Below are 11,442 nucleotides of genomic sequence, written 5' to 3'. Positions count from 1 at the left end.
GCAGACACCTTAAAACTGGTATTTGATTGTAGAGACACAAAGTAATGCACAGGGTGTGTGAGATGGGACCTGAAGTCACATGTGAATAAAGCTCCTGATAATTCTAGTGTTACATGAATAAGTATATGAATTTACTGAAGGATTGTTTGCCGACAATTAGTTCAGTAAAGGATGAGAGGTTCCATTTGGGATTTCTAGCCAAATATCTATGGTAAGAGAAGGGATTAAAATAGACTTGAGCATCTGAAGTGACTTGACTGGAGGCACATGTTATATAAGATACATAGTTTTAACTGGGACGGTATGAAGTATTATTACATAAATAAGGTGACTGAAAGGTTTGACTTAAACAGAGTCATAAAATGCTGGATAGTATGGGAATAATTGATTTAAGTCTTGTGACTGAGCCTCATTCGTATCTGCCCTAGGTAGTCCAACAGAGAAGTACTTTTGGGGGGTTTCCCTACCTTCTGTTTTCATCTGGATCTTCTGTGTTTTTGTAAATAAAGACAAAATCTTTTCCTGAGATCTGCACTTGGGTTCTTTATTTATTAGGCAGTATGCATTGTTTGAATAATCACATTAATCAGGATTTTCCAGATAAAAGTGAGATGGATTCAGAGGTTTTACTCTGCAGCCTCCTTGCCCTTTAAAAGAGAACAAAGGAAAATAATTAACTAGATGACAAACAAAAATCAATGACACTTACATTTTCAAAGTTTATTGGTGAAATAATTGTAATGTTTGTTAAGAAAACATTATCCTACCTTTCCGGCATCGCGGCTCTTGGTCTTGAGCTTGTTGACCTGGGACTCGGCAATGTCAGCACGCTCTTCAGCCTCCTCCAGCTCATTCTGAACCTTCCTGCACTTGGACAGGTGAGTATTGGCCTGTTCCTCCTGTTGTATATGAAATTGAGTGCAATTAATACAGAAAACCAAAACAAGAGTCAATGTGAAGTTGCAAAAGACGCAGATATTTTCCTTTATAAAACAATTGGGTTCTATCGCGTAATTTAGCTGTTTCTGATTGGACGAGAGACGTTCCATGCTATGTGTTATTTGTCAACATACCAACAGTTACGGGACTTTTCACAGCTAATAATAAATCACTCCGCGATGAAAAATTTGCAAAAGCAAAGGCAGAAAAATACTCACAGCTTCCTCGGCCTGCCTCTTGTAGGCCTTGACCTTCAGCTGCAGCTTGTCAACCAGATCCTGCAGTCTGGTGACATTCTTCTTGTCCTCCTCAGTCTGAAGAGAAAACCAGTTTGTTAAGGAACGTCCTCCCCTCTTAGATTTTGCATGCAGTTATAGAGAAAGAGGGGAGCTTTTTTACCTGGTAGGTGAGCTCCTTCACCCTCCTCTCATATTTGCGGACTCCCTTGACAGCATCAACTCCACGTCTCTGTTCAGCCTCAACCTCACCTTCCAGTTCACGAACCTTAACATGAAAAATATTTCCATTTCAGACACAACCCATGCTTTGTTACGACATATTCAATCAGAGTCATATTTTGTTACCTACCCTGGACTCCAGTTTCTGGAGCTGTTTCTTGCCACCCTTCATGGCCAGATTCTCAGCCTCATCCAGGCGGTGCTGCAGATCCTTCACAGTGACTTCCAGGTTCTTCTTCATCCTCTCCAGATGAGAACTGGTGTCCTGCTCCTTTTTCAGCTCCTCTGCCATCATGGCAGCCTACATGATGGAATAGTGTATTTTTAAATAATAGAGGTAAAAGTACTTTTAAATATAATGCTCTTTCAGAAAATAAAACCTTACATCAGTGATGGCTTTCTTGGCCTTGTCCTCAGCATTTCTTGCCTCCTGGACGATGTCATCAACTTCACCTTGGACCTGAAGGAAGTCAGTCTCAAGCTTCTTCTTGGTGTTCAGCAGACTTGTGTTCTAGTGTGGAGAAATAAACAACCTCAGTTATATTTTTAATGCTGGAACTGTTTGTTTAATGTATCGGTTTAAACAACCTTTTCTATTCTCTACCTGAGAGTGTAGGAGGCCAACACGCTCACTGGCATCTACCAGCTCCTGCTCAGCCACTTTGCGGCCTCTCTCTGTCTGCTCCAGGGCAGCTCTCAGCTCCTCGATCTCAGCCACCATCAGGCCGTTCCTGCGCTCCACCATGGCAGCCTGCTCCTTCATTTCTTCCTGTCCTCTGACAGCATCATCAAGGTGCAGTTGAGCATCCTGGTTGACAGAGAAATGTGTGGTGTTTGCTATACTTCATTTGTGTAAGCACTGTAATATCAAAACACTGAATATTTATGCTACTCACCTTGAGCTGACCCTGGACTGTCCTCAGTTGTTTCTGGGACTCAGCAGCCTGGCGGTTGGCGTGGCTCAACTGAATCTCCATCTCATTAAGGTCTCCCTCCATCTTCTTCTTGATTCTCATGGCATCATTCCTGCTCCTGACCTCTGAGTCCAGAGTGCTCTGCATGGAGTCAGTCACCCTCTGGCTATTCCTCTTAATCTGCTCCATCTCCTCATCCTTCTCTGCAAGCTTCCGGTCAACCTCACCCTTGACCTGGTTCAGCTCAAGCTGGACACGGAGAATCTTGGACTCCTCATGCTCAAGAGTTCCCTATTTTTAAATTGAGAGTAAAACATAGACTTTTAAGATATGATCAATTGCCTAATTTATTAAGATGTTCTATTGAATCTCTCCACTCCAGCCTGTTGGATTTTGTATTTGTACCTCAGCCTCTTCCAGGGCAGTCTGGATCTCAGCCTTCTCAGTCTCAACAGTCTTCTTGGTCTTCTCGAGCTCATGAATGCTCTTTCCAGTCTCACCAAGCTGCTCGGTCAGGTCAGAGATCTCCTCTGCAACAAGACATTTAAAACCCTTAACACAAAGTCAGCATCTGCCAATCTTCTATTGATTAGTATTCCATGATAAAACATTTCGTTTTTAGCTTCTCTTAACGTGCTTTGATTTGGAAGTATTTTAAGGCCATCTTGACTTACGTTGGAGATTCTTGTTTTCCCTCTTAAGGGTCTCCAGATGGTCAAGAGTCTCCTCATAGGAGTTCTTCATCTTGAACATCTCAGTGCTGAGAGAGCGAGCCTCTTTTTGGGCACCCTCCAGCTCTGCCTGACCCTCCTCATATTTCTGCTTCCATTCTGCCAAGACCTTTGAAAAACAGTTAATTTCACGTATGAGACACTGCTACCAAAAATCCATACGTCCATATTATGTAATATGAGTCCTAGTTGGTCCTACAACATCAAACAAATTCCAGATAGAGGTGTAACCTTGTCAAAGTTTCTCTGCTTCTTGTCAAGGTTGGCAGCCAGACCATTGGCTCTCTCCACATCCACCATGAGGTCCTCAACCTCACCCTGGAGTCTCTGCTTGGTTTTATCCAGAGAAGCACACTTGGAGTTGGTAGCCTCAATTTGTTCCTCAGCCTCCTGTAGACGCTGGGCAAGCTTTTTCCTGACAATGCAATCGATTTAAGTTAGAGGACGTCGTCAGGTTTTTAGTAGACAACATAACAACCCATATCCACATTTTATGTGTTTCTTTGCCTGTTTGGTACATACTTGGACTCCTCAAGCTCTTCAGTGCGCTGGACTGCATCAGTTTCATACTTGGTCCTCCACTGAGCAACCTCGCTGTTGGCCTTGGACATGCCACGCTGTAGCTCAGCCTTTGCCTCCTGCTCCTCCTCAAACTGCTCCCTCAGAAGGTCGCAGTCGTGGCGTGCAGACTGAACACCGTGGGCCAGGGCGTTCTTGGCCTGTTTGTGAAAAATGAATGGTGTTCATTTAGGGCTTCACAGAATGTGGGTTATGTAGTCCAATTTCTTCATGTCATTCACGGGTATCAGTACCTTGACTTCCTCCTCATTTAGCCTCTTCAGCTCCTCAATTTGCTGAGTGAAAGCCTGTTTGCTTCTACTCAGCTGAGACACAAGAGCATCTTTCTCCTCAACCTGGCGGCCGAGTTCACCAGTTTCAGTCTGAAGTCTTGCTCTCTGAGAACTGAGGTCGTTGACCTGGCGCGCAGCCTCATCACTCTTGGCCTTGATTTCACTGAATTGGTCCTCAAGGGTACGGCACATCTTCTCAAGATTTCCCTGTTTTTGAAAGTAAAATGAATAAGCAACACAAAAGTCATAAATGTTTATGGCAATAATTACAATTTTACTTGACAACATTTAATACAAAACGTACAAGAATATGTACGTTTTGTATCATTGTTTGCGGTATGAATTTAGGTTAGGTTTACATGTCACAAACCTTAGCTTTAGCGATTGCCTCCATGTTGCTGGAAAGATCATCAATCTCCATCTTGTATTCACTCTTCTCCTTCTCAAGCTTCTGCTTGACACGCTGGAGGTTGTCGATCTGCTCTCCCAGCTCGGCCACGCTATCAGCCTGCTTCTTACGGAGAGCTGCAGCAGTGGCTTCATGCTGCAGAGTGGACTCTTCAAGGTCACGACGCAGCTTCTGGAACTCAGCCTCACGCTTCTTGTTCATTTCAATTTGAGCAGCAGTGGCACCACCAGCCTCCTCAAGCCTCTCACTGATCTCCTCAAGTTCCCTGGAGAGATCAGCTCTCTGCTTCTCAACCTTAGCACGAGCTGCACGCTCAGCCTCAATCTCTTCTTCCAATTCTTCAATGCGGGCCTATTGGTTGTTAAAAAGAAATAAGTGATACTAAGAAAGAACAGGCAGATGATAGTAGACACTATTCGGTACTGAAGATGTGAAACAAACCTGAAGCTCCTTGATCTTTTTCTGGAGCTGAGCACCCAATGATTGTTCATCCTCAATCTTGCTAAGGAGCTGGCTTGTTTCAAAGTCCTTCCTGTATAGTTAAATTAAAATAGTTGTTAACGGCTGCTAATACTAAAAAAGGGCTAAAAAGGAGTACATGTTTGCATGAATCATTAGTTTCTAATATAATTCTACATTACTTCTTCATCTTCTCATCAGACTGCTGCTTGTCATTCTCCAGATCCATGACACTCTCCTGGGACAGTTTCAGGTCACCCTCAAGCTTTCTCTTGGCTCTCTCAAGGTCCATGCGGAGCTTCTTTTCTTGCTCCAGGGAACCCTCAAGCTGCAGAAACAATGCATAAAGTAATTAAGTAGCACAATGTTATATGTGCATTTCTTGACACAAACAGGCCCTTAACTCACATCATCCACTTGCTGTTCAAGCTTAGTCTTGGCCTTGGTCAGAGTGTTGACTTTGTCTTCCTCTGCCTGGAGATCATCAAGAGTCTGCTGATGGGCCTCTTGGAGGGCTTTCTTCTCTTTTGTCAGCTTAGCAATGGCCTCATCCTGAGAGGCCATCTCCTCTGTCAAGTTCTTGACCTACACATAGAAAGTTTTATATCAATAAGTATAACAGTAAACCTCACAAAGACTTCTTGAAAATAAAACATTTTTATAAACCTTGTTCTCAGTGGCATGTTTCTCCTTCTCCACTTTGGCCAAGGTCAGCTCCAGATCATCAATGTCCTTCTTGAGCTCAGAGCACTCATCCTCCAGTTTCCTCTTCTTGGCAGTCAGCTCAGCATTGATTTCCTCTTCATCCTCCAGTCTCTCGGTTGTCTCCTTGAGTTTGGCCTCAAGCTGGATCTTGCTCTTGATCAGACCCTCACACCTCTCCTCAGCATCGTTGATAGTCTCTTCGCTCTACAGTAAATACAAGATGAAAGGATGAAATTGATTGAAAACATAATTCTTAGACAAGTTAGTGATTTGAATATTGCAATGATACACTTACAGATGACATTTGCAGATGCAGGTCATTCCTCTCTTGCACAATAGCCACCATCTTCTCCTCAAGCTCCTTCTTCCTGGCATCAACCTTTGCAAACGTCTCTTTGAGTTTTGCATGTTCCTCCTTCAGGGCAACCAGCTCCTTCTCAGTTTCAGCACTCTGAAGCAGAGGCTTGATCTTGTAGTACACCTTCATCCATGGCCAGTGCTTCACATTAATGAATGAGCGGATATTCATCTGGATAGTGAAGATGGCATCTCTGCAAAAGAAGATGGTTTGATTAAACCGTGTGGAAGCTTACTGAATAGATCAGAGGGATTCTGTCAAACACTGACAGTGATTAGTCCAGTCTTTCTATATCCATCTGTGTTGATGGATATTATCTCTGTTTTGTACGTTTGTACTTTAATTCATAAGAGGTTGGCAATTTATTCAACACAACCTATTGTGCTACAATTAATAAACCTGAAATGCTATGTTTCATGGCAGATCATTTTGTGCGTGATTCCACCAAATACATCACACATTACCTCCTTTCCATCATCGCGACAAACTCCCTCCTCATCAGGTATGCACGGCAAAGAGCCTGAGTCATTGTGACCAGGGAAACCAGTTTCTCATCTCGCATCTCCTCAAGGGTACCAAGCAGACCAGCTTTGAAGAACACCTAAAAGAGAAGAACAAAAAATTATGAGTTGTGTGATTGAAAGCAGAAAAGGACACACTGTATATAATTCAATATTTATCCATAATAACAGATATAAGATAGAAACATTCTCCACCTTAGTGTGTCCAAACTTGTACTCATCGTGATCAACATCGATGGATCCCAAGAGCTTCTCAGCAGCCTTTTTGTTATCAATGAACTGACCCTCAGGAATAACACTGGCATTCAGTACTTTGTATCTGTTGTCAATAATAAGAAAAACATTATTTAACCAATATAATACATATATGAAGTGTGTATTATAAGTTATTGTTGTATATTGTTGTATGTTTACCTCTGCTTGAAGTCAGCATACATGATTCTGCTTGGGAAACCCTTTCTACAGATTCTGATACCCTCTAGTACACCATTACACCTGAGCTGGTGGATGACCAGGAAGTTCTGCATATAACCTGTGAAAATACAGGGATGTAAAATGTTCAAGCAAATACAAGGTGTTGAATAATGGACATGTCTTAATTCATTCAAGAAAGGGCCCTTTACCTGGTTTCTTTATTTCATTTGGAATCAGACAACGCACAAAGTGAGGATGGGTGGCCCTCAGGTTGGTCATCAGTTTACCCAAGTTCTCCTGTTGAGGCAAGAATGTATACAATTTTAATCATGAAGTTAATTGTGCTGGGACAATTATTGATTGATTGATCATTTTCTTCTTGATATTGAAACACATACCCTGAACTGTGAGGACACAGTCTGCATGGAGCCACCCTTCTTCTTACCACCCTTCTTAGCACCACCAGTCTCTGTTGACATACAAATAATGAATCGGATAATTGAGTTATATGCATAAAATCTAATATAATATCTGTTTGTGTATTAGCCTTTTGACTTGAACAGGTTATTACCCTCAACAGGAGGTGGGTACAGGACAGGCAAAAGTTTGACTGCTGACTTCTGGTACAGCTGCACAACAGTGTCGTTCAGTGGATCCTTGTTCTTGTCCAACCATCCAGTAACATTGTAGTCGACGATTCCGGCATAGTGTGCCATGGAAAAGTGAGCTTCAAGTTTGCCTTTGCCAGGCTTGGGCTTCGCAAAGGCTGCGGTCTTACCAAGATGCTGGGCATACAGCTTGTCCTTGAAAGTGGTGTCAGAGGCCTTGGGGACAATGCACTCCTCTTCAAGGATGGCAAAGATACCCATGGGCTGTTGAAAAATAGAATTGCTTAGTTATAAAAGTGAACATCATGAAACTATACAAATCTAACACTGTGCTATTTGGATTGTTTGAAACTGACCCTTTCAATCAGCTCAATGCAGGCAGCCAAGTCCATGCCAAAGTCAATGAACGCCCAAACAATGCCCTCTTTCTTGTACTCCTCTTGTTCCAGGACAAACATGGTGTGGTTGAAGAACTGTTGCAGTTTTTCATTGGTGAAGTTGATACACAGCTGCTCCATGCTGTTGTACTGTGTTGGATACATATTCAAACATTATTTGAGAGTGGCACTCTTAAGTCACTAGAAACAAATAATGTTAGTGGAGAATCTTATAATTTTGTCCTCACATCGAAAATCTCAAATCCAGCAATGTCCAGCACACCAATGTAGAAGTTACTTGACTTCTTAGTGTCCAGCATCTCATTGATACGAATGACCATCCACAAGAACATCCTCTCATAGATAGACTTGGACAAGGCTGACACTGAGTTGTTGACCTAAAACAATATGTAAGAGTTACTACTTACTTACTATGATGAGAAAAGGCAGGGTTTCCACTGTCATGAAAGTCATGGAGTTTTAAAATCCCATTTTCCAGGGCTAGGAAAGTCAGTTAAGTCACTGAAAGTTCTGGACAAGTCAAATAATTATTTTGTTGAATGTAGGTCTAATGAAATTAATTTAGTTTTTGTACTCTTCCATGGATAATGGTTGTGTTGTGCCTGATGCAGTCTCTACTTGAATTAACATAGCCTGTGTAATAGAAAAGTAATGGAAAAGGATATTATTTACTTTTCTTTCAAAGTTAAGGCCCAATTTGTGCTGTAAAGTATATCAGTTTGTTTATTTTTTATCTTGTGAAGATTCATGGAGATTTGATTAAAGGTCCTTGAAAAGTTTTGAAATGTTGTCAATTTTAAAGGGTGTGAACCCTGAAAAAGGAAATACCAGCAGTAAAATTCTTGTCAAACAATGTCAAAATCCTTGTGGTCTTTAGTCAACCTTGTATGTGAAATACCTGTGGCACAGTCTGACCCTTAGTGACATACTCTGTTCCGACTTTCACCCTTGGGTAGCAGAGAGCCTTCAACATATCAGCAGAATTGATGCCCAGAAGGTAAGCGCATTTGTCAGCATCTTAAAACAACAAAGACTGGAGTGAGTGTTTAAGTGAGTTATTTATATCAATATTTTACCCCTGAAAGTCATTCATAACCTAATTCGAGAGGCCACAAAAAAAATCTAATGAATGACATTTTAGATATATTTTCAGGCTTCTGTTGTGGGTAATAAATATAATATATTAATAACTATAATCAGAGGAAAAGTACAACTTGAAGTTAATATAATATACATACTGATCTATCTTTTAATTACATTACTTCAATGAATAAGACTACCTAGTAGTTAACACTAGAACTGACCCAAGTTCAGTAGAGTTTTTAAACCTACCCTCAGTGCCATCAGGCTCAGCCTGCTCCTCACGCTGCTTCTGCTTGAATTTCATATTGCCATGATGGAGCACAGCACCAGTCAGTTTCCAAATGGTGACTTTCTCCTCTCCAGTGAAACCCAGGATGTCAATGGCATCCTGCAATTACAAGCATAAATGAAGTTAAAGCGCATCATTATTTTTAATCGTTAGTGTTTTTAAGAATATCATTCTCATTGTATTCATTGTCCAGAAGAAAGACTCATGGATATCTCACATCTGTGGCATCCAACTCTTCTTTGTCATTAATGCTGGCCACAGTGATATGACCCTGACTGCACATGGGGAAGTCATAGGGGTTGCTTGTGAGCAGGGCCATTTCTGTAGAGGGGGGGAACAATAATTTGTTGTTGCAAATTAATAATTACATATAAAGTTTTTTGATTGTTGATTGAAAATAATAACCCCACCAATAATCTCAGGCTTGTGGTTGGTCATCATCTGGAAGAAGACGTGGTAGCCTCTCTCATCAGGAAGCTGGAATGACACTCTAGACTTTTCCAGCAGGTCTATTTAGGTGGGGAAGAATATATTTTAACTTAAAAAAATGAAGGCAGCAATAATGTAAAACTTTTATATAAACAGGATAATTATACTTACAAGTCTCAATATCAGCTTTAGCCAGTTTTCCAGTTGTGGCAAAGTGAATTCTGATGAATTTTCCCTGTTTCAGACAAAATTATATCCTTTGTAATTTTATCTAAATAATAACCACAGAACTGAGGCCAGAGTTTAAATAAGAAGTTAACTTACAAAACGGGAAGAGTTGTCATTCCTCACAGTCTTGGCATTACCATAAGCCTCCAACAGTGGGTTAGCAGCAATAATCTGGTCTTCAAGAGAGCCCTGCAAGTGGAAGAAACATTCAAGGAATATCTTGTTATGAAGATAATGTTTGTGTTGCTTTATGATAATTAGCACATAAATGGTAAGGGGCCTTACCTGCATCTTTCCAGGCTCTGGCACCTTTTTTCCACCACTGACTGCAATTGTTGCAAAGTATTGGATGACACGTTTGGTGTTCACAGTCTTGCCAGCACCAGATTCTCCGCTACATTAAACATAAGATATTGACATTTTTCAGGTAAGAATTGTGTGTGCCACAAGGTAGCATATTAGATAATGCAAAGTGTTAAGTCATGCATTGACACTTACGTAATCAGAACAGACTGGTTCTCTTTGTCTGTGGGACAAATGCAATTTTAGATAAATCGATATTTTTTTTAATAAGTTCATGAACAAATATGTAATTCAACCTTATTATTTAGTGGCTTTTAAATTTAAATGCTTACCTTGGAGCATGAACTGATAAGCATTGTCAGAGACAGAGAAAATGTGGGGTGGGGCCTCCATACGCTTTTTGCCTCTGTAGGCCTCCACCACTGCTTGGTCATACACAGGGAGCCACTTGTAGGGGTTCACAGTGGCACAGAAAAGTCCAGAGTAGGTCTAGAATGGGGAAATAAAGGGGATTGGTTTCACAGCTCTTTTTTTAACATAGTTTTTTTTTTATCTGTGATAAATCATAAAGCTTACGTAGATCATCCATGCTGCGTAACGCTCTTTGAGGTTAAACAGGACAGAGGCTTCATTGAGGTGGGTCATCATGGCCATGTCCTCAATCTTGTCATACTTGGGAGGATTCAGGGGGAAGATCTCGTCCTCCTTAACGGTAACTTCCTAAAACAAATGGACAATATAAAGAGATAAAGGCAACAAACTTTCTGTTTAATGGAAATACTCAATGATTTTCTTAACTAAGAGCCTTGCTAACATACCTTTTTTTCTATAAGCGTTACAACAGTGACCTTGCCATCAGCTCTACTCTTGATTGTAGCCTTCAGGTACAACTCCTCCTTGTCAACTACAAAACAAGCTGACTTTGCATCAAAGGGCATGGTTTGGGCCTCAAGCCTCTCCTTCTCAGGCTTACGGAGGTAAATGGCGGCCGCGCCATAAGTGGCCATGTCGCTGTCCCCCATGGTTGAGGTTTACTGTTGGAAGAAGAGGCATGAACTTGTAATTTTGTAATATGAAATATTACAACCAGGGACTGTAAGAAACATAATTCATCCTTGCAACACAGCATATCTGAAATATGTAAACAAACTAACAACTGGATGTTTTTTAATTTAAGTTATTTTGTAGTGACTGTGTATGAGGCAGTCAAGAGCAACAGTACATATTTACAATGTATCTAATGTAGGAAACAGGTAATAATGTTAAACCATGGTTATCTTGCTATTCAAAATGCACCGTACAGGCGTGGTGTAGGGTTGTTATTATTTAGCGGATTTAAAATGTT

General features: G+C 41.1%; 1 protein-coding gene across 2 annotated transcripts; it reads right to left on the bottom strand.

Annotated features, from left to right (window-relative positions):
• Positions 1-529: 529 nt before the first annotated feature.
• LOC308368584 (myosin heavy chain, fast skeletal muscle-like) lies at positions 530-11,131 on the bottom strand. 2 transcript variants are annotated; one of them, XM_080842783.1, is made up of 38 exons: positions 10,916-11,131; positions 10,674-10,817; positions 10,430-10,586; positions 10,293-10,320; positions 10,080-10,188; positions 9,891-9,983; positions 9,738-9,801; positions 9,548-9,646; positions 9,355-9,458; positions 9,098-9,236; positions 8,664-8,782; positions 7,993-8,142; positions 7,724-7,894; positions 7,331-7,631; positions 7,158-7,228; positions 6,969-7,056; positions 6,760-6,877; positions 6,541-6,664; positions 6,289-6,425; positions 5,762-6,017; positions 5,428-5,670; positions 5,170-5,346; positions 4,944-5,089; positions 4,744-4,834; positions 4,264-4,653; positions 3,855-4,100; positions 3,565-3,761; positions 3,274-3,457; positions 2,986-3,151; positions 2,717-2,841; positions 2,294-2,602; positions 2,002-2,205; positions 1,783-1,908; positions 1,528-1,698; positions 1,339-1,443; positions 1,158-1,253; positions 768-899; positions 530-647 (listed from the first exon to the last, which is right to left on the bottom strand). In XM_080842783.1, the coding sequence occupies exons 1-38, from the start codon at positions 11,117-11,119 to the stop codon at positions 627-629; spliced, it is 5,805 nt and encodes a 1,934-aa protein (XP_080698909.1). In that variant the 5' UTR covers positions 11,120-11,131; the 3' UTR covers positions 530-626. The 2 variants fall into 2 exon arrangements, with proteins under 2 accessions (XP_080698909.1, XP_080698908.1); XM_080842782.1 differs by having other exon boundaries at positions 9,891-10,188.
• Between the last annotated feature and the right edge of the window lie 311 nt (positions 11,132-11,442).

This window comes from Sprattus sprattus, assembly GCF_963457725.1.
Source record: "Sprattus sprattus genome assembly, chromosome: 7".
NCBI lineage: Eukaryota > Metazoa > Chordata > Actinopteri > Clupeiformes > Clupeidae > Sprattus > Sprattus sprattus.
This window is presented reverse-complemented; position numbering and strand designations above follow the sequence as displayed.

Bases quoted from the DNA above. Each gene is read 5' to 3' on its own strand.
- LOC308368584 (XM_080842782.1), bottom strand. From the start codon at position 11,119: ATGGGGGACAGCGACATGGCCACTTATGGCGCGGCCGCCATTTACCTC. The intron at 7,632-7,723 runs GTCAGTTTCAAA...ATTTTTCAACAG, and splicing joins GCATTGAGCTGATTGAAAGG to CCCATGGGTATCTTTGCCAT. The intron at 5,347-5,427 runs GTTTATAAAAAT...TTCTATGTGTAG, and splicing joins AACATGCCACTGAGAACAAG to GTCAAGAACTTGACAGAGGA.